The following is a 26,784-nucleotide window of genomic DNA, read 5'->3' as shown; positions in this document are numbered from 1 at the left end:
AGTTCTTTTGTAACTGTTTTATTAAGCACTAAGTACATTTTTATGGGATCATATACAGAGATTCTACAAATAGAGATGTGAATAAATGACCAGATGACTGAATCAGTATTAAAGCTGCTCTATCTTCTGTAGTTTGGTGAATAATTGTTTATTTTAAAAGGAAAAAATAATTTTTACATCAGCCAAACCTAGTTTTATGTTACTACAGGATTATATAGAAGCTGAGAATAAATTTCTAGTGATGAAGATGGTGATCCAAGAAAATGAAATCTGTGAAAACTTTATGTCGTTGGTTTATTTTGGTCGTGGTTCGCTTCGATGTGCTCAGAAGAGGTAAGAATTTTAACTAATGGGTAGTTCTTGCCTGTTAACTTTCAGCATTATGTAACGGACAATATATCAGGGATCGTGACATTGTGCTCTATTGATTCTTTTCTCTGTCACTGATTCTGTAGATCATTTCATTAATGTACTTGAGAATGTTAAATATCAAATTTAACAGGCCATGGCAATAAAAGGTGGTATAGCATAGGCATTAGGAACATAGACTTTGGAGTCTGATAGGCCGGTTCAAATACATTTTATACCACTTACCTGATATACGACCTTAGGAAATTTAATGTTGCTAAGCCTAATCTTTGGAACTAATAACAGTGCCCACCTCATAAGGTAATTAACATAGGGCTCAGGACACAAAACTACTATTCTTATTAAATAATTAGTAATTATAGTTATTAATATTATTACCACTTGGAATGGCTGTTTAAGTTATAAATGAGCTTATAGCACATTGAAAGGGTCCCAGTTCTGAGTCCGTGAGTATTAGGTATTACATGGTTAGGTACAGAGGAATGTATATGGGCTATCTGTTCACTTCCCATATGTATGTTGTTTAGTCACTAAGTCATAACTAACTCTTTTGGAACCGCATGGACTGTAGCCTGCCAGGCTTGTCTGTCCATGGGATTTCCCAGGCAAAAATACTACAGTGGGTTGCCATTTCCTTCTCCAGGGAATCTTCCCGACTGAGGGATCGAACATCAATCTCCTTCTTGACAGGGAGATTCTTTACCACTGAGCCAACAAGAAAGCCCTCTAATATGTATATCCTTAGCCATTTGTAGAATCAATCATTCATTTTATTTCTAAGCATTTATTATATATTAGAGACTGCTCTAGGTGTTAGGGGTAAAATGGTTTACAAAACAGTTTCTTTCCTCATGTAACTGACAGTATAGTGAAGCTTTGTAGACCTTAATCAAATAATTAGTTATTTAAATAATCAATTATGAAATGTGATAAAGAGCTATGAAGGAAAATATAATAAAGAATTAAAGTCCTTATTGGAACCTCAGTGTGTTTCTTGGGAATCAGAAGTCTTCTTGAAGAAATAGTGTTTGGCTGATATCTGAAGGATGAATTAGGAAGAATTTACGTATGCAAATCCTTATGAAGGGTTCCTGCTGGGCCCAACTGTTGAATCCCTAAAAGCACCGCTTAATACGGTGGTTCCTCGATTCTCGGAAAGGCTGGTCTTCCATCCTCTGGCGTGCTTGGTTTTCATTATCCAGAAGACGTCCTGCTCCCTGTTTATTAGCATGATGTCCTCAATGTAGTTTGCCACTGTGATATTTCGCAGAAAGTCAGGATAATCAAAATCCCTTCAATACTGTGGGGAGAATTAGCACAGCTCTGAGTCAAAGAGTCTGGACTGCCGTCCTTCCTTCAGATATGTGAACTACTGTTTCTTTTCTTTATTGATGGGCATCGAGAATCCGTTTTCCAAATCACTGACAGGAGAAAACCCAGTCGTCCGGCAGCAGCGTTTCCTTTCCTCCCTGGCCTGTAGAGAACAGCCCACCACCGGGCTGTGCCCTCCTCACTCTGTGCTTCTTATGGGATTACTGGAATGGAACGTCCTCTGGGCCTTTCTAGGCTGCCCTGTCTCGTGCTGGATTCAATGGCGTCATGTCCATTCTGCCGTCTTTTCCTCCCTGACCTCTCTTGAGTACTCTGCCAAGAAATTTTCAACGTTTTCATCTCTATTACTATCATAGAGGCCGTTGGTTTTGTCCAGGCTTCAAGTAGCCTCAGCAACATGTTAGGGTTGGCTTCGCATGTCCTTGCATTCAGTAAATGCTGAATTATGGGAGAGTTGCCCCATATCAGTATACATTTCCCTACCCAGCTATATATTTGACCGTTGGTTTAGCTCATTTGACCGTTGGTTTAGCTCTCTTAAGGTCCATTCCCAGACACATTCCTCCCTCTGCATAGTAGTGAAAGTAGTGAAGTCTGCAATGCTTATGGTGAACAAGCCTTTTCGTCCTCTTTTTTCACTTGGGCTTTGCTTGTACCCAATCCTAGATTTTTCAGTCTTTAGGCAATGAGTAGAGATAGGGGAGGACTTTGAGAAGGAAGAAGAGCATCGTCTTTTGGGACATGTACCTCAGATGAGGTACTGACATTTGTATGGCCTCCTTGTTCCATATCAGAGTCCTGATAGTATTATAGTCCTGTTGGGGCTGTGCTTTTGATTTTTGCTGTTGTTCTATCCTTGTGATTAAATACTGGGTCTTATTTTCAGCATGGTCTGCCTTTATGTTTAGAGTTGGTCAGATTTCTTTAAATGTTACCATGGAGGCCTTTTAACTTTCACGGAGTACCCTTAGTTGATAGTAGTAGCCACTTTCTTCCACTGTGTTGTTAAATCTGGGCCTGATTTTCAGCACAGATTATCTTTATGGCTGTCAGAGCTGAGGGTCTCTGTAAATGCTGCCTGCGAGGCCTCTGTCTTTCGTTGTGCCCTGAGTCAGTCATTGGCTGACCTGTGCCTGGCATTCTCTCTCTTCATGGCTTCCAGGACAGTAAACAAAAGCCAGCCAACTCTACAACCCCTTTAATTACCATGGCCCCCATCCTGTTCAGGCTTGAGCTGCTACATAACCTGTTACCTGTATTTCATCCCAATCTACTATAGGTGAGAGTCCTAGTATTTGTGTTTTTGTAGCATGCTGAACACTATCATCCTACTTACACACACACACACACACACACACACACACACACACAAATGGGTTGCTTGTTGTCTAATTGGTAAGCTAGTTACAGAGTCTTGTTCAAATTAACCTTTTAAAATGCTTTGCAGATATAATGGAGGACTGCTAGAGTTTCATAAAAGCTTACAAGAAATAGGAGATACAGATGATCATTGGTTTGATATAGATCCTACAGAAGATGAAGATTTACCTACAACTTTTAAAGTAAGAAATTATTTAAGAGTAACATTTAATCTGTGGCCAATCAGAATAATTTTTGATAAAGTGCAGTTTATGCTATGTCATCCTATAGCAAACATATTCTTTTGTTGGGCATTCGCTTTTTGTATGAGAAAACTTTGATTCCATTATCTGGTACAGAATGTGAGTATGATTCAACAAGTAGAGACAAGTGAAGTGGATGTGTTAGCATTTCCAGATAACAAGAAGATTAAAAGTTGTACTAGTTCAGTACTTCACATGGCTAGAGATAAATGTAAGTTAACTTCTTTTTTCTAATTATATTTGCCATTGTTTTGTTGTTGATTTAAATTTTAAAATTATTAAATGGTCACTTCAGAAAACTTTAAAAATGTGAAAATGCCAAAAATAAAAGTAAAGTTCATCCATATATTCCTTCAAATGGCAAAACTATTGTTAGAATTTTCATTTATGTCTTTCCATACACACATGTATAAACACTTTTTATTTTTAGTAAATTGGTGTGATGTTATATACATTGATTTATAGTATAAAAAATATACTATTGTGAATTTGCCAGCAAGTATGTTATTGTATATTGAAAGTATAATTTTTCATAGTCTATCATAAACTGTGCTTTAATTTGGTTAACCAATTCCCTGGTATTGAACATTTAGTTTATCCTAAACATTCTAGTTTTTTAGTATTACGGAAAGTGATCTTTTATTTCTCACATCGTTGCCTTAGTGTAAATTTCTAGAGGTGGAATTGTGAAGTTTTACACACTTGTATAAGTTATTCATGTGTGTTTCCACATTTCCTCACAGAAAGTTTGTCCTGATTTATATTCTCACGACAGAGTATAAGAATTGCTCTTTGTCCTCACGTGCTTAGCCGCTCCGTCATGTCCGACTCTTTGCAACCCCACGGACTGCAGCACCCCCAGGCTCCTCTGTCCGTGGGGATTCTCCAGGCAGAAATACTGGAGTGGTTGCCAATCCCTCCTCCAGGGGATCTTCCCAACCCAGGGATGGAACCCAGGTCTCCCACATTGTGGGCGGATTCTTTACCATCTGAGCCACCAGGGAAGCCCGCACTCTCTGGATATTCTTTACCTTTTGGGTAGTTTTTACCATCTAATGAGCCATATTGGTCACTTTTTATTTGTTTAATATGAAAATAGCTACATTAGGCTTCTCTTGGTTAACATTTGAGTGAGGTCTCTTATTCCAAACCTTTACTTTAAACCTTTTTGGATCCTTATATTTTAGCTGACTTTAAAGCCAAATGCATTCCTCAAATTAAAGAGGGATGTTTCATAAAAATAAGAAATTCAATTTTTCTAGGAATCTTTAACAACTCAAAAGTTTCTATGTACCTAATAATATAACCTCAACATACTTGTGACAAAAACTGGTAGAACTAAAAGACCTAGAAGACTTCCCAGTCACAGTGGAATATTTTAATATACCTCTCTCAGTTATCAATAGTATAAGCAAGATAATCTTTGGTGTTTGGTGAGATAATCATATGTCTTGTAACTTTGACTTAATATATTAGGTAGTAATTTTATGCATTTTAAAAAAAATATTGAATTTCTGTGTTTACCTGAAGCAGCCCTTATTTGGTCTTGGTTGTTTTTCTCCTATTCCTTCTCCTTTTAAAATATTTTTCTTTCTTATCCAAATTTTATTTTTGTTTTATGCCCGCTAGTACATGTATACAGTTTGTCAAGCATATTAAAAGATTTTAACAGTCTGTGGTTCATCATTTCTAATTGTAGTTTCTGACTATAGGTAACTTCTTTCAACCCTCTAGGCATTTTCCTTTGATATTAACCTGTACTTTTAAAAAGCTGTACTGCTGTTTAAAAAAATTCTCCGTCTTAGGTATCATCTTTTGATTTCCTACTGTGGAAGATGAGGGTTTGTTAATTTCCTTATATATCTCCTTCGCACACACACTTCCCATTCCTCATCCTATTAATAGCTACATGTTTTTATTAAATTGGCTTTAGAGTTTCCCTTTATTTCTGGGGATATCCTTACCCCTCTCCTGTGTAAATATCCTATTCTTGGATTAAGTTTTCCTCCTTCTAGCTGTACTCCCTTGTTTTGGGTGAGTAGCTTTAATCCGGCAGCTTCCTAGGAAGGGAGCTTAATGGGAGATAAATTTTTTGGGACCTTTCAAGTCTCAAAATAATATATACTTTGTACACTTTACTTGTATCTTGCCTGGGTGTAAAATTATAGGTTGAAAATAATTTTCCTTTAATTTTAAAAATTATGTTTCTATTATCATTTATCTTCCAATAATACTACTTTTGAGATATTTGATGTCATTCTGATTCTCAGTCTTTTGCTTGTAACCTGTTTTATTTTTTCCTTTCTGGGAATTTTTAGGATATTCTGTATATCCCTAGTGTTCTGAACTTTTTTTTTTTTTCCGGTGCTAGGACATTTTATTTTTTTGATAATTTACTTTTCATTTTCTCTTTTCTTTTTGAGATGTTTGTTATTCAGCTGCTTGACATCCTGGACTAAATTTCTGACTTTGTTATTTCTATGCTCATTTTTATTTTTTGTCTTTTCTACTTTCTAGGAGATTTTCTTAACTTCATCTTTTTGCATAGAGCTAGTATTCAGCCAATATATACTAGTGCTATCATACTAGTTATCATAATATTAAAATATTTCCATACTACTTGGAAAATAGTTTCTGCCTCAAAAATAGTTTGGGTAACCAGCTGCATTCCAGATGCTCTGTACCCTCCTCCAGCCCTCTCTCCCCATACTTCTCTAAAATTCAGTAACTAAAGGTTTAATGTCCAATAGAGCAGAGTGCATCCGTGGTCCTGCTCTGGCTCTAGGTGAGCATGTTCTTATCTGTTTTAATTGGTGCCTATGCCTGTCAGCCCACCAGAAGTTCTACTTCCCAGACATTGTGCTTAGTTTTTAAAGGAAACTTAGAGGGCTGGCCTGTACCCTTTATCTGGCATTGACAAATTCCAGGTGAGAACCACCAGAGGCCTATCCTATCCCAGTTGCTTCTATTCTCATGTGTCTCCTGAGATGAACTTACCCTGTTGGAAGAAGATCATACTTATAGAGATGTTGGCACCCTTGTAGAGTGGCGACCTTCATATCGTTATTATTTTCAACATGATTCTTATTTCTGTCCTTCTGTTGAATTTTTAATTTCCATGATTATTTCAGCTACCATCTACCAAGAGTTTTCTTGTTATGAATGTTCCTTTTTTTAAAAAAATAATATCCTGTCCTTTTTTCATGCATTTGAGAGGTGAATGTTAAAGGGAGATGTTAGCCGGATCATTTAAGGCTTTATAAATAGTGGGGTGTTATAATTAAATTATAGTAAAGTATGGTTTATAGAATTTAGGACTTTGACTAGTTTCTGTATTTATGGTAAAGGAGGAGTTAATAAAATAGTTGCAAATTGTAATCAGTGTTTTAAAGAAAAACAAGGGACTGGGATAGAGAAAATGGAGGAAATGTAGAACACACTTATATGCCTACATGTATCCATATTTATATGTATGCATGCATAAGTGTGTGTGTGTGTCTGTGTGTAGTGCTTAGGAAAGGCCTTTCCAGGAGGTGATACTTAAGTTGGAAGCACAAAACTACTGATGGAACTAGCTCTGTAAAGAGCAGGGGAACGACTTTCTAGGTAAATGGAATTGACTGGGAAAAGGCCCCCAGGCCTTGAAGAGCAAGTTTGAGGAACTGCAAGTATAAAACCATGTGAATTTTATAGGGAGTGAGGCTAGAGATGAATTTGAAGAGATGGGCCAGTGATGGATAGGTATACTGGGTTCAGATGCTGCAAGTTCTGCAGAACCCTGAAGTCAGTCTTAATAAGGTAGTGGGAAGGTAGGTAGGTAGTGGGAAGCCTCTGAAGAGTTTTAAGCAAGAAATTGGCATGATCTTTTGCTTCTTTGTAGAGTGCTTTGGAGCATAATAGGCAGCGATGAGAGAGACCAGTTAGGCAGTTGTTACAGTTAGGAATTTAGGTAAGACATAGAGTGGTACTAATGGAGAGAGAATTAGAAAAAGTTACAATATATTTTGGGAGAAATCTCAACAGTATTGCTTATATATTGCATGTAAAGTGTGATGGAATAAATGTGTGATGGATGACTTCAAGCCTGCTGGTTGAAAGTTAAATAGATTGTGGTAGATGTGCTTGATGTAAGTTCCATGAGGACTGAGTATATATTGACCTTTTAAGTACACTGCTGTATCCTTAACATCTAACATTTGCTAGCATTCCCAACAACCTAGTCCATAACAGGCAATCAGTAAATATTTGTTGAATGAGTGAATATCAATGACTGGGGCAGAAAATAAGAAGTAAGGAACAAGGAACAGTTTTGGTGGGCAACTCAGTAGATCAGTATTGAACTATTAAGCATTAGATATGTGAAACGACAGTAACTATATGCATACTATGAGTCCTGTCCTTTTATTTCACCATCTGCACTTACTATTGGCTATCCTCATAGGATATACTGCTTTCATATGGATAGGTGTTTGGATGTTTCTTCTTTATTTCTTGACATTTAAGAATTTCTAGTTGATTTGGTTAAAATGTTTTTATTCTTCATAAACTTCTGAATGTCATTAAACAAATGTTATGAATGCTGACCTGAGACATGAAATAGCTATAGAGGTTTACTTTATCATGTCATATACCCTCAGTGTGTGGGTATGTCTCTCTAAGGCGTAGTATTAAGGACTTTTAACTTAGACTTGATAATATGTTTCACAGCCTTTAGCCAGCCTTTTAAAATAGGGAAATTGCATTCAAAGTTGTAACTCTGAACACTGGAAACGTATTTCTGGTCCTGCCCATTTTGGCTGAGCAGCCTGCTGCACCATACAGTGGCACCACTGCCAACACGGTGTCTTGGGGGCCAGTTCTAGCAGGGACGCTCCTGGGTTTCCAACAATTTGTTGTTTCTCTGTATCTGTATCAGAGAAGGTAATTCTTGTTAGGAACCCACTGGCTGCTTTGAGTTAGAATGGAAGATAGATGTGAGGCTTCGGACAGAGACCTTTTCGCTTTCTCTCTGTTTGTACTCAGTGAGAGGTCTACTGTTCCACGTTAAGGGCACTTCTGTGTGGTGCTTACTTTGAATGAGGGAGATAGGTTCTATAACTACTTAAAAAATCTTCAAAAAAGGATATGAAATGAGCCTATAACAATATAAGTGTGTGGCCTTTTTACTACTGATGCATAGATTTTTTATTTTTAAAATTTAGGACCTTCTTAAGAATTTCATCAAGACAACTGAGAGTAACATAATGAAGCAGACCATTTGCAGTTATCTAGATTGTGAGCGATCTTGTGAAGCTGACATTTTAAAGAACACCAATTATAAGGTACTATAATTATCAATCAACTGTTTTAAAAATGTAATAGTAAAATTAAACTTAGGTGAAAATTATTATATTATCATTCATCAAAATACTCTTTAAAAAGTACTTCATTTATTGTTTATAGACTTTGATAGCAGCCATTCTGACCGACGTGAGATGGTACCTCACTGTGGTTTTGATTTGCATTTCTCTGATAATGAGTGATGTTGAGCATCTTTTCATGGCTGATTCATGTCAATGTATGGCAAAACCACTACAATATTGTAAAGTAATTAGCCTCCAATTAAATACTTTTTTTTCAAAGTACTTCATTTAATTACAGAAAAATGCAATTGAGAAGTTGTTTGACTCTCGAAAATCTCAAAAGCTTAGATTCCTTGTGATCAGGAATTATTTATATCCTGTGAGTCTATAAAAAAATGAATTGGCGCAGAGCCCCTGTTTGAGTTTCCTGAGCCATACAGCAAATTCCCGTAGGCTGTCTATTTTACGTATGGTAACGTAAGTTTCCATGCTACTCTCCATACGTCTCACCCTCTCCTCCCCTCTCCCCATCTCCATAAGTCTGTTCTCTGTGTCTGTTTCTCCATTGCTGCCCTGTAAATAAATTCTTCAGTACCATTTTTCTAGATTCTGTATATATGCACTAGAATATGACATTTATCTTTCTCTTTCTGAATTACTTTGCTCTGCTGTGTGGCTCAGGAAACCCAAACAGGGGCTCTGTACCAATCTAGAGGGGTGGGATGGGGCATGAGATGGGAAGGAGGTTCAAAAGGAAGGGGAGATATGGATACCTTTGGCTGATTCACGTTGAGGTTTGACAGAAAACATCAAAATTCTGTGAAGCAATTATCCTTCAATAGTAAATTTTTAAAAATGAATTGGCTTTGCTAGGGCTTTTGTAATATTCACAAGTGCAGTAGCTCAGGAGCTGTTTATCATCAATGTAGCAATCTAAGGTCTGGTGATTGATGACAAAGGAGTTTTGGGGAATAATGCTATGGAATTGGGGCTGAAGGAAAAGAGAAATGTAAAAGTTCTGATGAAGTGGGGCAGATAGCATGTTCATCTACAAAGGTCACTCACTGAGTTTCTGATATTCTGTTGTATGCAGCATATGAAAAATATTAATTAATTTATTCAAATTACTGCCTATTTTTTGTCTTTAATGATATAAAAATGATTTATATAGTTCTTTGATTACCAGTGATCTGTTGATAAATTTTCAATGCCACGTAAAACTCGTCTAGTTATAGAATAATAAAAAGTGACTTAAGGTGATATTTTCTTTATCTACATGGATTATTATTTCTTAGCAACAGTTTTTACTCTTTTCCAGGGATTTTTTCAGTTAATGTGCAGTAAGAGCTGCTGTGTTTACTTCCATAAAATTTGTTGGAAAAAGTTCAAGAATTTAAAATATCCAGGTGAAAATGATCAGGTATTATATTTGTGCTTCCTTTAAAACTTTACTGGAGCATATCCTCTTCTGCTCTTTCCTGCTTTTTTCTTCTTTCCCCTTCATTTCTTTCTGTTCACTTCCTTCCTCTTCCTTTCTCGCTCCATTTTTCTTTCCCTATTCTCTCTGATACTTTTCTCCTCACTATTTGGTCATCATTACCATTTGTTAAATAGGTCTTTGTAGGAAATTCACATAAAGGACATAAAATCAAAGAATAGAATTGCTTAATAAAAAGAAGGGCCAACTGTATAGTTTTAAGGGTCGAGAACAGTGATAAATTTTATAGTCTTCAAAAATATATCTGTTATTGGGAATTCCCTGGCAGTCCAGTGGTTGGGGCTTGGTGCTTTCACTGCCAGGCCTCGGCTTCAGTCTCTGGTAAGGGAACTAAGATCCCACAAGCTGCGTGGTGTGGCCAAAAAAAAAAAACACCAACAGAAGACCTTCAAAATATATTTGTGTTATTTATATTTGTCTAAAATCATGTAACTAAATTGAAATTTTTCCACTGAAATTAAAGTAGAAATTGAATGCCTGAGTCTATGTTAATTACTCTTTATTTCTTAATGAGGTAATGGCCATAAGTTGGGTCTGTAATGTTTAATTCTAAAGTGTTTACATTGTGGAAACCACAGAAAACACTTATAAAGCAATTGTATATGGAGTTGAGTGTTCTGAGTTCAGGTCCAGATAGAGCCACTTACTAGGTTTTATTTTACACTAGGCTGAAACTCATTTTTCTAAGCCATAAAGTGAGGGTAGTAATACCTACTTTATAAGGTTGTGAAGATTAACAGATAAACTTGTACATTGTAAAAATCATTATATAAGGCATAGTTATTCATTTTTTTAGCAGTATGTAAATACTTTTCACTTTCTTTGATTGTCAGGGCAATCAGTATTACTCAACTTTAGAAAGATAAGCAAAAGAAAACTAAATAAATTAACCAGAGGAAATAGCAAGATCAGAATCAGTGGACTCAAATTTTTAATCTTTTTTTTCCACTGGAATCCTCACTTATCTAATAGAAATTCATTATTTCTTTTTGCACTTATTTAATTTGTATATTTTGCTTGAAGTTGCTTTCACTGGGAGCTTCAAATTCATTTTAGTTTATAATGTAACTATATAAAGATTTTGAAATATTAATAGAAATGATGAGAGAGAAAAGTGTGATCATACATTTTAAATAGGAAATCCATTGGTACAAGAAATGGACTGTCTTTGAACAACTAACTCTCAATTGTTTGTTCACATCTTTTGTTTTACTGTCTAGCAATATTTGCTTCTAAATTTATATAAATATAATCTGTTTTGCACATCAGTGGGTTTTTTCTGTTTTTATTGTTCATATTATTTTATCTATTGAAAATTTATTGTTGTTTTCTATTGATAAAATTTATAGAGTTTTAGTGGAAAAAAATGTTTAAAGGAAGGATGTACGGGTGACATGGTAAGGATGCTACAATGTGAGGTACCTGGAATTGTCAAAATTTTGGTGAGTAACTTTCTCTTGTTTTTCTTGCTTTTCTTCACTGGAATGATGTTTTTGACTTGGGACAGATTTGGGAATTGTAATAATAGTAGCCTAGTAATATTCTCTTTGATGGTGACTAAGCTCTCTAACATTTTGTTGCGTTGATTTCTCTAAAGTAGTATTTAAGTGGGACTTAAAAGCAAAAAAATTTAAAAAATAAAACACACACACACACACACAGAAACTGACAAAACAGGCCATGACTATACCAGTGAGGAAATTCTATCATGTACAGAGGATGATAATCTAATTCTGCTACGCATATGCTTAAAATAATTTCAGGGTTTCTGAACCCTTTATAGTCTTGGTTTTGCTCTTTCATTTTAATAAAATATCTTCTTGATTTTTCAGTTTATCAGTAAGTAAACCAAAATTTTAAAAATGTATATATATGTTATATTTAGGTATGATCTTCTCTTTTAGATTTGGCATTTAAATCCTATGGTGATATAAAGTAGAACTGGTATTTAAGATCAGCTCTACTATTTGGCTAAGATTGTTTATAGCTTGTTTCTTCTATTTTATTTGTTGTATATACCCTATAGTTTCATTCTCACTGTCTTCTTTCAAAAATTAAGGCTAAGGAGTAACACTAAAGAATTTTGAAAATTGAACTGCTTTAGGGCTTTTTTTTTCCCCATCACTTGCAGTTTGAAGTTGTGAGAAAGGATGAATATATAACCATTGAAAATTTAGGAGCAAGGTAAGTTTCAAATTAAATATTCTACTTTTTTTTTTTAGCATGTGTGTATTTTTCAGTTGCTTCTTTCTGTGTTTTCTGTTACTTTTTGGTGCTTCATTAAATTGAAAGACAGTCTCAGTTGTGTGAAAAACTGTATTTAATTGACATTTGTTTACCCTTCCCCACCTCTTTGTAGACACTTAAATTCTAAAGAGGAAAGGAGAAATTATGTGGATGCTTTTACCTTAAGTATGAAAAGAATCCCTTCATGAAAACCAAGCATATTTTTCTTAAAGTTATTTAAATTAGGTTGTTAAAAAAAACTTTCTCCTAGCTTTCAAAACTCATCCAGGCCTCCAGGCTCATCTGAGAGAATCATTCTAGATTAGAAAGCTGTATTGTAACTGTATATACTGATTATATATCATATACAAGCAGAAATTAATTGAGCTATAAATTGTTTCTGTTGAAATTAGGAATTTCAATATAAAACTTATCCTAATCCATTGATTCTCTTTTCTTCTGTTTAAAATGTCTACCATTTTTTAATCTACCAGGGTTAGACATTAATACCTCAGGCATCAGTTTTCCCTATGAGCTAATGAAACACAAAGCTTTATCTGCTTTAGATCTCACTCTCAAAAGTCTAGCTCTATCTACCTGAATGCCAAATGTTTCCATTTTTATTTTTCAAAAAGATCTATAGTTCAATATGCCCACAGTTAGATTCACAATATTTCTTGCCAACACTGCTGTGTAACATTTTTTAGGTCCAATTAACTCAGCTTCTTAAATATATTGTACATGCCTCCTTACTTCTGCCCTTGTGCTTCTGTTAAGCTAAGTAAAGTTATTTTTCATTTGGAATTCTTAAATAGCTTCTAAACTTGTCTTTCTGGCTCCAGTCTTACCTTTCTTCAGTCTGACTGTTCAACAGTCTATAGAACTGTCTGTTCAGCCATTAAAATAGCTTTTTTAAAAGAAAATTGGAAATACTTCATTTCTCTGCTTGAAAATCTTTAAGAGACTTCTGGTTGTTCCTGGTGAAGTTCAGATTTCTTAGGTTGGTTCCTTAAGACACTTTGGACCCTGCTATACTTACTGGTGTCATCTCTTGTCATTCTTTTCCTACTATAATACATGCAGCAACTATACTCAACTTCTTTTAGTTACTAAGTATGCCATCTGTTTTACCTCTAGGATTTGCCCAGAATATTCCACTCCTTTGGATTTGGCTGGTTAAAACTCTAGAAAGTCCTATTTACTTTGCATTAGGTGTTTCAATCACATATTCCCTTTTTTTCTCCTATTAGAACATTTACTAAGTTCTGCTGTACTTTCTTGGCTCTCTTCTCCATTTGAGTATAGCCTCCACGAGGGCAAGAACTTTAACTTGCTTACTGGTATATTCCTGGCATGTAGCATAATGCCTGGCATACAGCTAGTACCCAACAGTTGCATAACAGGTGTGGAGATTCTGCAATGAGTGTTTACTTTTGTTTTGATAGGCAGTTAACTTATTTGGAACTGAACTGCAAGCTTGTTTTTCTTGGCTAGTGGTTCCAGTTTCAATTCAGATCTTTTGTCTTTAGCTGAGCTGCTATGAATGAGTCTGTTCCACATGTATGGTTCAGCTTTCAGTCAGAGATGTGGCCAAAAAAACTGGGGGATCTCTTCTCTATTTCCTTTCTGGAATTCCCCCACACTCAATAGCCATGGCTCCATGGCTTCAATTTTCTGGTTCCTTTAACCAGGGAGACCTTTGTTTTCCACTATGTTATAGTTGCGCCAAAGAATTGATTCTTTTGAACTGTGGTGTTGAAGACTCTTGAGAGTCCCTTGGACTGCAAGGACATCCAACCAGTTCATCCTAAAGGAAACCAGTCCTGAATATTCATTTGAAAAGACCCTGATGCTGGGAAAGATTGAAGGCGGGAGGAGAAGGGGATGACAGAGGATGAGATGGTTGGATGGCATCACCGACTCAGTGGACATGAGTTTGAGTAAACTCCAGGAGTTGGTGATAGACAGGGAGGCTGGCGTGCTGCAGTCCATGGGGTTGCAAAGAGTCAGACACGACTGAGCAACTGAACTGAACTGAACGTTATTCTTACTCTCAGACTAAAAGCTCTAACTAAAAGTGGTAAACTTAACTTCATGTAATTCTCTTCTCTTCTCCCTGAGCAAGCATATACCCTCTACATTTGGTTTGTTTGGTTGGTTTGTTTCTTCCACTCTTTGGTGCCTCAAGAGTTGCTTTTTGTAATTTGTGTAAGTTTTATAGTTATTTTCTGTGGGAAAACCCTGGAATAATTGAACCTTATTATCAAAAGTGGAAGAGCTGTGATTTATGTCAGAGAGTGTTTTGCCTATGTTCTCCTCTAGGACTTTTGTAGTTTCTGGTCTTACATTTAGATCTTTAATCCATTTTGAGTTTATTTTTGTGTATGGTGTTATAAAGTGTTCTAGTTTCATTCTTTTAGAAGTGGTTGACCAGTTTTCCCAGCACCACTTGTTAAAGAGGTTGTCTTTTTTCCATTGTATATTCTTGCCTTCTTTGTCGAAGATAAGGTGTCCATAGGTGTGTGGATTTATCTCTGGGCTTTCTATTTTGTTCCATTGATCTATATTTCTGGCTTTGTGCCAGTACCATACTGTCTTGATGACTGTGGTTTTGTAGTAGAGTCTGAAGTCAGGCAGGTTGATTCCTCCAGTTCCATATGACCCACCTCCCAGAATATTGGAAATAAAAGCAAAAATAAACAAATGGGACCTAATGAAACTTAAAAAGCTTTTGCACAACAAAGGAAACTATAAGCAAGGTGAAAAGACAGCCCTCAGAATGGGAAAAAATAATAGCAAACGAACCAACAGACAGAGGGTTAATCTCAAAAATATATAAGCAACTCCTGCAGCTCAATTCCAGAAAAACAAATGACCCAATCAAAAAATGGGCCAAATAACTAAACAGACATTTCTCCAAAGAAGACATACAGATGGCTAACAAACACATGAAAAGATGCTCAACATCACTCTTTATCAGAGAAATGCAAATCAAAACCACAATGAGGTACCATTACACGCCAGTCAGGATGGCTGCTATCCAAAAGTCTACAAGCAATAAATGCTGGAGAGGGTGTGGAGAAAAGGGAACTCTCTTACACTGTTGGTGGGAATGCAAACTAGTACTGCCGCTATGGAGAATAGTGTGGAGATTCCTTAAAAAACTGGAAATAGAACTGCCGTATGACCCAGCAATACCACTTCTGGGCATACACACTGAGGAAACCAGATCTGAAAGAGACACGTGCACCCCAATGTTCATCGCAGCACTGTTTATAATAGCCAGGACATGGAAGCAACCTAGATGTCCATCAGCAGATGAATGGATAAGGAAGCTGTGGTACATATACACCATGGAATATTACTCAGCCGTTAAAAAGAATTCATTTGGATCAGTTCTAATGAGATGGATGAAACTGGAGCCTATTATACAGAGTGAAGTAAGCCAGAAAGATAAAGAACATTACAGTGTACTAACACATATATATGGGATTTAGAAAGATGGTAAAGATAACCCTATATGCAAAACAGAAAAAGAGACACAGAAGTACAGAACAGACTTTTGGACTTTGTGGGAGAAGGCGAGGGTGGGATGTTTCAAGAGAACAGCATTGAAACATGTATATTATCAAGGGTGAAACAGATCACCAGCCCAGTCTGGATGCATGAGACAAGTGCTCAGGGCTGGTGCACTGGGAAGACCCAGAGGGATGGGGTGGAGAAGGAGGTGGGAGGGGGGATCGGGATGGGGAACACATGTAAATCCATGGCTGATTCATGTCAATGTATGACAAAACCCACTACAATATTGTAAAGTAATTAGCCTCCAACTTATAAAAATAAATGGAAAAAAAAGTAAAATGCAAGGGAAAAAAAGTGGAAGAGCTACCTCATAAGGTTTTATGAATGAATAACAGAAATATTTGTTTTTTAACTTTAAAATGCTTTAAACTTTAAATTTAAAACTTTATTATTGTTTATTAAAACTTTAAATTGTTATTAAAATATGCTTAAAGAAAAGCCCACAAAATATAAGTGCAGAGTTTAAAGAAGAATTATGAAGCATGCAGTCTTGTGGCTGTACCCAAAGCACCAAATAGTTTTGCTAGCACTCCAGAAGCATTCAGTTCCCCTCTTCCTAGGTAACTGTTAACCTGACTTTCACAGTAATCATCTCTTCATTTTCTTTATTAATATAAATGCATTTCTAAACACTGAATTTTTTATAGAGTTAGGCTTTTTTGAGCTATAGTTCATATACAGTAAAATTCACTTTTAAAAAATATACGTTTAAATGAGTTTCTTTGTATACAACCAGGTAACCACTACCGTGATCAATAGCTCTTCATCTTCCCTAGTCTCTATAAAATCTCTTACATAGTCATTCCTCTTCAACCTCCAAATCCTGGTAACCACGGATATGATTTCCATTCTGATTAATACTGCTTTTTTCTGAGTATCCTCTAGGAGGAAGACCTTGGGCTCTGGATTTATTTTACTTAGTGTGATGATTTTGAGAGTCATCCTTGTTATTGCATGTGTCAGTGGTTCAGTTTTCTTTGTTGCTGAGTACTCTTCCTTTGCATAGATGTGCCATAACTTGTTTATCCATTTAGCAATTGGTGACATTTGAAATGTGTCTGGTTTTTGGCTTTATAAATAAGGCTGCTATAAGTATTCATGTCTTACTCTTTGTAGAAAGAGATGCTTTCATTTCTCTTGGGTAAATTCCTAGAAGCAGGATTGCTGAGTCATATGTTTTGTGATTAATGTTACAAGAAACTGCCAGACTGTTTTCACAGTAGCTATACATTTTGTTATTCTCACCAGCATTGTAAGACAATTACAGTTTCTCTGTATTCTGTTCAGCACTTGGTATTATTAAATTTAAAAATTTCAGCCATGTCAAAAGATCTGTAATGGTATCTTATTGTGGTTTTAATTTTCATTTGCCTAAATTTTCAAAACTAGTTTTCTATTTTAGATCCTTTGTTCTTACATGATAAATCTCAGAAACACCTTATAAATTTCTTTAGACTTCTTGCCGAGGTTTTGATTGCATTGAATTTGTAGGTCAATTTGGGGATGATTTGTATCTTAGCAATATTGAGAATGCCCATCCATGAAAATGGTGTATAATTAATTTCATTTAATTGAGTCTTCTTTGATGTCTCTTAGAAATATTTTGTAGTCTTCTGTCTCTTATAAATATTTTGTTAGATTATCCATGTATATTTGACTGTTTATGCTATTGTAAATGAAAATTATAAAACTTAAATTTCTAGTTATTTCTGTTATATAGAATTGATTTTTGTCTATTGAACTTATGTCCTGTGACTTGCTACTTAATAATTCTAATATTATTTGTAGATTCTTTGAGGTTTTCTATAAATGATCATGCCCTCTGTGCATAATGACAGTTTTATTTCTGGTTTGCAGTCTGTTTGCTCTTTGTTTGTTTTTCTTTACATGTTGCGTGAGCTGAGTTCCCTAGTGCAGTGCTGAATGCAGTGTGAGAGCAGTCATCGTGGCCTTTCCCAGACCTTGGGGGGAAGCCGGCAGTCTCACCGTTGAGTGTGCTGTGAGCTGTAGGATTTTTACAGATGCTCCTGTTCAGGGCGAAGAGATCCATCTCTCGAGCTACTTCTCTGAAAACGTTTATCATGAATGGATGATGGACTAATGCTTCTCAGCTTGCATTGAGATGATCATATGGTTTTCGTCTTTATTGTTAATATGTTGAATTACATCAGTTCATTTTCAAATGTTGAATCATATGTGCTTTCCAGGAGCAAATCGTAATTGGTCTTGATCTTTATTTTATTTCATGTTGCTGCTTGTCTTTTATTTTTTAGCTTTATTGAGCTATAACTGGTATGTAATATTGTGTAGGTTTGTTATACAGTGTGATGCTTTTATATATGTATAATATTCACATATATGTACATATATATTTATATGAAACAGTTACCACCCTAAGATTAGTATATCCATCACCTCATATAGATTTTTTGTATGATGGGAATTTTTAAGATCTACTGTCCTTTTTTGACTGCGCCTTGTAGCATGTAGACTATTAGTTCCTTAACTCAGGATCAAGCCTGCACCTCCTGCATTGGAAACATGAAGTCTTAACCACTGGACTGCCTGGGAAGTCCCTAAGATCTACTGTCTTAACAGCTTTCAAGTATACGTTGTAGCATTGTTAATTATAGTCACATGAGGTATTTGGATCCCTGGTTTGTGCCTTTTGACCCCTTTACCCGTTTCTCCTCCTGTTGTAGAAACCAGTACTCGAGAAAGCAAGCCCCACACTGGGAGAGCTGGAGAACTCAGATTTATTACGCTGGGGGGCCCAGAGGAGTTCACACTCCAAGCTCTGAGCCCCGAACAAAGGGGTTACCGAGTTTTTTTTACCGAGTTTTTTTTACAAAGGCATGATTAAGTGGGTTTGCGGGTTTGCAGGGGCTAGGGCAATTGCAAAGAGCAGGACAAAAGTGAGTGAGATAAGCTCCAGTTCCTAGTATTGTGACTCCCTACTTTCTGAGACCTACGAGATCTAGACTTTGCAAGGAGCAAGCTGGGTTACAGAGGCAGAAGGAGCAGGAAGTTACGTAAAATTTTAGCTTTTCCTCTTCATTCCCCCTCTTGATGCTTCTATCACTCAGTGTAGAAAGCATCATCTCATGTTTTGGTAGGACATTCAGAGCTCCCCGTTGTTCAGGGGCTATTTTGAGCTATTACCGTTTGTAAATTTATGGATTTAATCTAAGAGGTTATGAACTGACAATTACATCAAGAATACAAGGGCCACACAAGAGCACTGCAAAGAACGTAAAGAGAGGACCTGTTAAAGGGAGAAGCCACGGTGCTCAGCTCCAGATACTGTTCTAAATACCCCAGAAATTAGTTTGTTTCTCTCCCCTTTTTATGATTTATCCCCTTAGCTGTTGGGCCTAGTCCTTGAATATTTCTGATTGGTTTACCTAAAAGCATCATTCTTCAATTAAGAAGAGACAGAGTCCTCTCTTTTCAGCTGTCTGTAGGTCTAGCCCTTTCCCATTCTGTAAAATCAGCTCAGCCAGGGAGTCTAGTTGGTCCTGTAATGAAAAGCACAGCAATAATACCAATGAGGGATAGAGGCCAGGGTTGACAGTGAAAATCCACGGATATTTTGATAGCAGGATCCTCAAGCTTCCACCATGCATTGACCAGCCAGCTGTCAGAGTGGGACTGGAGCAAGGCTGAGGAATCCTCAAGCTTCTTCTGTGCATTGACTAGTCAGCTCCTGGAGGGAGTAGAGCGGGGCTCAGCATCCTTCATGGGTGAGGGCCATTGTCTTTGGAACCAGACCTTGAGGAGGTTTCTTTGGGTCCCAAACTGCTTTCCAGGTGTCCTAAGCAAGGAAGCCACAGATTTCTTGACTCTGGTGTGATGACATCTGTAACTTTAACAGCAGTAGGAGTTGCCAGGACAACCTTGTGAGGGCCTGTTCAAACTGAACAGGCTGAAGTGGTTCCTTCTTTTAATCTTTAACCCATATCTCATCTCCTGACTGATAGGGATGAACCCAGTTGCCCAAAGGAATGGGTGTCCTTTTTAAGGTTTCTCAGGCGACATGGCTGAAGACTTTTCCAGGGCCTGGAGGTGTCGGGACATCTCCAGGTCAGCTAGTTGTTGGTGGTCTCCCTTGAGCTTTTCTGTTACTGGGGGTGGTCTCCTGTATAAGATCTCAAAGGGAAAATAGCCTGAGGGCCTCAGGGTGCATTTATGGAGGGAGAGGAGAGTCCACAGAATGATAACGCAGCTTGTTCTAGCATTGCCTGGGTGCTGGCTGGGCGGACATTCTTGTTGTACTACTACTTGGAGAAACAAACTTAACAAGAATGTTAAAGATATCTGACCCGAAGGTTAACAGGCATGAAAGCTGTCGTGGGCTAGCCAGGAGAACCAGGTTCAGGCATCGGTTGGTGACATTAGTGCTTCTCTGGGCATGAGAAGATGCAAGAATTTGGACTCATAAAAATCTTTACCTAAAAACATCTGTCTTATCTGAAGACCTGTTTTCTGGGTTTTTCCCAGAGCATGGAGTGCCTTATTTTTTGTCTCCATCCTGAACTCCTTTCAAGGGTGTGTTGAAGGTCAGCATTTTGTAGTGGTTATGATCTAGTCTTTGTAGAGGCAGCTGGCAAGGGCCACCTTCTAGTCAGCAGAGCCCCTTCGTAGCCACATATTTGGCCATGTTTTGGGGGCATTTCATGGTCATCCTGTCCCATGGTGCTGCGAAGGCTCATTCTCAGCTCTAACAAAGATTCCATTGAGAGGCCACTCAATGTGTTGTCACTAGACCAGGCCTTGTAAGTAGCAAAAGTCTCTGGACCATACCTGTCTTACTAGCCTTTTGGTCCAGGAAAATATTTCCTCTTCTTGTTTCTTTCCATATCTAGAGTTACATTATTACAATTATTGATCTCACGTGGAACAGCATATCATCATTTTATCACAGGCTTAGTCACACATTTGGTAATGTAAGAGATAATCTTCTGAAGCAAGCTACATAGAAAATAATAGAGCTAGCAGTTATTAGTAAGGTCACAAGCAAGAATTTAAGTCAAGAACTTTCATTGGGTATAGCCTGGTGTACCCCAGGTCATTTGACTCAATTAAATGATTATAGCCAAGTTTTCATCTACTGGTTGTATATCATGGAGCATCTGACCTTTACCCAAAGACTGGTTACTGAGATAAGCTTTAGAAACAATCTTAGAGTGTCCTTTTTAATAACTTAATTAAAACTTTTGGCAATATAATATAACAAGGAACTATCTCAGAAGTGAGTCTTAGAAGTACAGACCTTAATTAACAAAACTAGAATTTAATATTCAGTGAAACATAATTTTTCTTTTCTTTTTGTTTTTGGAGAACTCATTGTGTGGGCATTAAGACTGTAGCCAGGTAAGGCTTTAACCCATCAAATAAAATGAAGTCTGTCAGGGAGCTGGGAAAAGCCAGGTGGCCGTTGTGGATTTCCCATAGCCCTGGCTCTTTGATTTTAAGCTGTTGTTTATCTATTTTTAATTTCCTGATTTAGGAGCAAACTATTGCCATGTTTTAAGGACATCAGGATAGAAAAATCTAACTGTGAGGGTTTTTTTTGTTGTTGAAGCAGAATGAACTTTGTCTACATGTACCATAATCTTAAATGATGTTTATTTACTTTATCAAAGTTATAAAAAGATTTTGAAAACAAATATAAATCACTTAAATTTTTAGGCAAAGAAATTCATAATCTGTTATTGAAAGCTGCATTTTAAGAACTTTATTCTCTAAATAGAAGATCAAATTCCAGTCTGGTACCAGCTTACTGTTAATAACAAAATTTGTTTATTTACTTAATCTTAGAAACTCTTTTCTATAAATCTTGAAGAACTAGCAGTATTTTTTTAAAGGCATGAGAATAAAACCATAGAAAGCATGTTTAAAATTCGATTCTATAGCAATTGACAAAGAAACCTGGTTCATAACATTTTAATATGATAACTAGAATTATAATTGACCATATTTTATCAGGACATATCAGATCTATATGAATTTTACACAATTTTAGAATACCTATATTAGTAACATCAACCATACAGTATAATCTGAAAAGGTTTATCACCCCTTCAACAGTCTTTCCCTTGTGGCTCAGCTGGTAAAGAATCTGGCTGCAATGCGGGAGACCTGGGTTTGATCCCTGGACTGGGAAGATCCCCTGGAGAAGGGAAAGGCTACCCGCTCCAGTATTCTGGCCTGGAGAATTCCATGGGCTGGAGAAGTCCCTGGGGTCACAAAGAGGCGGACACGACTGAGCGACTTTCACGTCGCTTCAGTGGCGCTTCCCATGTAATGTAACAGGTCCAGTGAACCCAGGTAGCTTAATAGCCCTTTGGGATGTCTCAGGGGCCCTCTGAAGCATCCCAAAATTAGCTAGAAGTCAAGTTATCTAGGAAGTTTTATCAATAAATATCAAAAGGGTTATAATAGCCTGGCAGGATCATATACGTCACTGTGAAATAATAGTTATTCACTTACCCAAGTTAACAAAAGATTTTAAAAGTAAATTTAGAACAGATCAATTAAGAGGTAAAGAAACTTAAAGCTATTATTGAAAGTAGTTCAACATCTGAAGAAAGTATGTCCTCTTAACAGAGAGAAAGGCCAAATTCAAGTTTTGCACCAGCTTACTTTAAACTCATTTAGGTAAACTTAATTAAATTTATTTTAAGCTTTGTCAGTCCTAACCATGCACAAAACTTTTTAGGGTCCATTTTCCACAAACCTTTTAATCACTTTCTGTAACAGCCACCTGTAAGTCAGACCTACTTTGTTTTCCCTTTATAAAGTAAAATTTTATTTTTTATATCTTCATTATTAAAAATATACATCTTACTTCCTTATTAGATTAGCAAACAAACATTAATACTAGATATTTAATATTGAATATTTCCCAGTTTACATGAATCTGAAATTTATTTAGGTTAATTTTTCTTGTACTTAGAATTGTTTGATTTATAAGCACTTACTTTTCTTTAGGCCAATTAAATTAGAACACATTTACAACTTCAACAATATTATCAGGAAAAAGAAAAAGCCATACACTGAGACATACATAAATACAGACAGACAGACAGACAGAGATCTTATAGTTTTCTGATGGAGATTTAAAATATCTCTTTGACTCCTTTTTTTTCTTTGCATGAAGTTCTAATTTACCCAAGGCTGAGGTCTCAGGCAAAGTAGGCTGTGTATTTCAAGGACATGGAAAGAGTTAACTTCAAGCTTTTTCCTTGGCAGGCCTTTTAAGAAGCTAGTTATTTTTAACTGTATATGCATAAAGAATTGGCTTTGCAGTTTCCAAAAAAAGCTTCTCTCACTCCTTTCAGTCAGCAATCACGCACTCACAATCATTCAGAGGCTATCACAATGCCTCCCTTCTCCTGAGTCCCCAGGTTTCCTTAACTGTTGCCCTTTCTGGGAGCCCCAGGGAGACTGTCAGTTACAACGCCTCCCTTCCTCCCAAGTCCCCCGTTCTCCCTATCTAGTGCTCCCTTCCCGGGAGCCCATGGAGGTGATTAGTCTCCTCTTCCCGTTGGGGCAGGGTCCTGCCTGGGGACCGACCCCAGGGCCTTACCTTATCCTGTGGCCATTCCTGGTGAGTTGGTCAGTCCCTCCAGTGAGTCCAGTTGGGGCTCGGCCACTGGGGAGTCGGAACACCGGTCTGAAAGAACCTGGTAGGCCGCCAGGTAGCACACCTCCTCATTCGTCTCCGGGTTCCTTGGTTCCAGCCCGGCCGAGCCCCAGTCCAGTGGTCCAGGGGCCAATGTGGTCGGAATCTGACTGGGGCCTCCAGAAATGTTGACCTAACAAGTACTCAAGAAACCAAGCCCCAACTCGGAGAGCTGGAGAACTCAGGTTTATTATGTCGGGGGGCCCAGAGGAGTTCACACTCCACGCTCTGAGCCCCGAACAAAGGGGTTACAGAGTTTTTTATACACAGACAGGCATGATTAAGTGTTTGCAGGTTTGCAGGGGCTAGGGTGATTGCAAAGAGCAGGACAAAGGTGAGTGAGATAAGCTCCGGTTCCTAGTATTGTGACTCCCTACTTTCTGAGACCTACGAGATCTAGACTTTGCAAGGAGCAAAGTTACAGAGTTAGAGAGGCAGAAGGAGCAGGAGTTTATGTAAAATTTTAACTTTTCCTCTTCACTCCCACCCCTGGCAATCCCCAGGGGTGGTTTTTGAGTTCAAGAATTTTTAGCTCCCACATATAAGTGAGATTGTACAGTATTTGTCTTTCACTGTTAGACTTATTTCACTTAGCCAGGTTTACCCATTTATCACAAATGGCAGTATTCCCTTCTTTTTATGGCTGAGAAGTATTCTATTGTGTGTGTGTGTGTGTGTGTGTGTGTGTGTGTATGCCAAATTTTCTTTTTCTATTCATCCATTAATACACATTTAAGTTGTTTTCCAAGTTTTGGCTGCTGTGAATAATGCTTCAGTGAACACGGGGATGTAGATGTCTCTGAGACAGAAATTGTATTTCCTTTGGACACATAAAGTGAAGAAGTGTTAGTCACTCAGTCGTGTCTGACTCTTTGCAACCCCATGGACTGTAGCCTGCCAGGCTCCTCTGTCCGTGGGATTCTCTAGGCAAGAATACTGGAGTGGGTTGCCATTTCTTTCTCCAAGGGGTCTTTCCAACCCAGGGAGTGAACCTTGGTCTTCTGCATTGCGGGCAGACTCTTTACAGTCTGTAGGTTGCCTTTTCATTTTGTTGACTATTTCGTTTAGTGTGCAGGAGCTTTTTAGTGTGGTGTAGTCCCACTTAGTTATTTTTGCCTTTTTGTATGTGCTTTTGTGTCATATTAGAAAATCATCGCCAAGACTGATGTCACGGCATTGTTGCTTTTCTCTCTGCTTTCAAAGGTCTCTGTCTTTTATTTTTGTTAAATAAGTTATAATGCATCTCAGTGCAGTCTTTTTAAGGTTCTACCCATTTATGGTTCTTTGAGCCCTGTGTATCTGGATGTCCATTTTGCACCTTAAGTTTAGGAAAGGGACAGTATTTTTTTAAAATACTCTTCCATCCCTTTTTCTTTCTCATCTCCTTCTGGGATTACTATATGAGTATATTGTTTCTCTTATCATTGTCCTATAAATCCCTTAAGCTTTATTTATTCGTTACATTCTTTGTTTTCAGCTTTTTCAGTAGCCACTGCAAGAAGGAATGTAGTCTGCCAAGATACAAACACTGCTTGCTGTAATTTCTGCTGCTCTTCTCTGTTTATCTGATGCCCAATGGTTGAGCTGAGTAGAGTTGCCTCAGTGATGCCCATGAGGCAAGACCCAAGTGTAAGCCTCCTAGTAAGCCTCCTGCAATGCTGGGTTGCCAGAAGCCTATCTTGAGTTTTCCTTTTCTCACTGGAGAACCTGTAGGCCCAGAGGGGCCCTCCTGGTTCATGCTGTGCCAGCCTGGGAGTTGGGTGTGTGGTCAAAGAGGGACTGCTTTTCTAATCCTTTTAAGATAGCTCTTCTTTGTCTCTGTTGTCCAGGGGGATGCATCAGCCTCACAGTTGGGTTCTTGGATTTTCATAAAGGTGTCTTGTCTCTGGAGAGTTACTCGTTAGTCTTTTTGTGAGGGAGACTGAAGTCTGGAATGTCTGTGTTGCTATCTTGATGATGTCATTTCACTGCTGTTGTTAATAATATTATTCATGATGAGTTTTAATATGATAAGGCAGGCTTTATTCAGAACTTTCATGAGAGGCATGGAGACTCCTGCTAAGGGTTGTGTAGTAGGGAGTGAGACTGGACAAGTAGGAATTTACAGTCAGGGAGCAGAATGGGAGGCAGTGGATGAAAAATTACCAAGAATCATCAAGGGTAATTCTTTGTTAAACTTACCTAATAGGACTCTTGCTGAAGTCAGGCCAGGATAATCAATATTACCTGAGGGAATATGGAGGAGAGGAATTTGGTCTGACATATCAAGAGCGACCAAATAACCAGTAGTGGATTCTGGCTAAAATTGACTTAGCAGGATTCTTCCTAATTTGGAGCTGTTGAGCATCTGGACTAGCATGGGGCCTAACTGAAAAAGAGTTCAAAAGGCCCTGACTAGAGTTTGGTCTTAGAGAGAATCTTCGTCATTGATTCAATTTTCCAGTGTAATTAAAGGGTTTCTGCCCTTTGCAACTAAGGGAAATTGATCCAAAGTTTGTTTGTTTTTGTAATGTCTTTGTCTAGATTTGGTATCAATGTAATGCTAGACTCCTAAAATGAGTTTGAAAATTTTCCTACTTTTATTTTGTCAGAATGCTGCCTTGCTACTATTTTATAAATGCTTTGAACTATATTAAAGGCCGAAAAGATATGACATCAAAAGATGAGTCCCCCAGGTCTGAAGGTATCCTATATGCTACTGGGGAAGAGTGGAAGAGAATCACCAATAGCCCCAGAATGAATGAAGCAGCTGGGCCAAAGTGGGCATGACACTCAGTTGTTGATGTGTCTACTGTCGAAAGTAAAATCCAGTGCTGCAAAGAAAAGTATTGTATAGGAACCTGGAATGTTAGGTCCATGAATCAAGGAAAACTGGATGTGGTCAAGCAGGAGATGGTAAGAATAAACAACATCTTAGGAATTGGCGAACTAAAATGGATGGGAAAGGGCAAATTTAACTCGGATGACCATTATACCTACTACTGTGGGCAAGAATCCCATAGAAGAAGTGGAGTAGCCCTCACAATCAACAAAAGAGTCTGAGATACAGTGCTTGGGTACAGCCTCAAAAATGACAGAATGATCTTGGTTTGTTTCCAAGGCAAAACATTCAACATCACAATAATC

General features: G+C 37.5%; 1 protein-coding gene across 9 annotated transcripts in view; it reads left to right on the top strand.

The window, feature by feature from the left end:
• DZIP3 (DAZ interacting zinc finger protein 3) overlaps positions 1–26,784 on the top strand; it is a 114,599-nt gene that overhangs the window by 33,645 nt on the left and 54,170 nt on the right. For 8 of the 9 annotated variants that reach the window (XR_010660221.1, XR_010660223.1, XR_010660226.1 and 5 more), the window contains 6 exons: positions 209–333; positions 3,149–3,263; positions 8,525–8,644; positions 9,984–10,085; positions 11,513–11,605; positions 12,295–12,347. Coding sequence is in view for 1 of the 9 variants with exons in the window: in XM_065913838.1 (XP_065769910.1) it covers positions 209–333; positions 3,149–3,263; positions 8,525–8,644; positions 9,984–10,085; positions 11,513–11,605; positions 12,295–12,347 (608 nt within the window). In the remaining 8 variants the exon portion in view is untranslated. The remainder of the gene's footprint in view (positions 1–208; positions 334–3,148; positions 3,264–8,524; positions 8,645–9,983; positions 10,086–11,512; positions 11,606–12,294; positions 12,348–26,784) is intronic. The other variant, XR_010660227.1, reaches the window with a different exon arrangement.

The sequence above is a fragment of the Muntiacus reevesi genome, chromosome 21 (genome assembly GCF_963930625.1).
Source record: "Muntiacus reevesi chromosome 21, mMunRee1.1, whole genome shotgun sequence".
In the NCBI taxonomy this organism is placed as follows: domain Eukaryota; kingdom Metazoa; phylum Chordata; class Mammalia; order Artiodactyla; family Cervidae; genus Muntiacus; species Muntiacus reevesi.
Note: the sequence above shows the minus strand (reverse complement) of the source record. Positions and strands in the feature narration are given on the sequence as shown.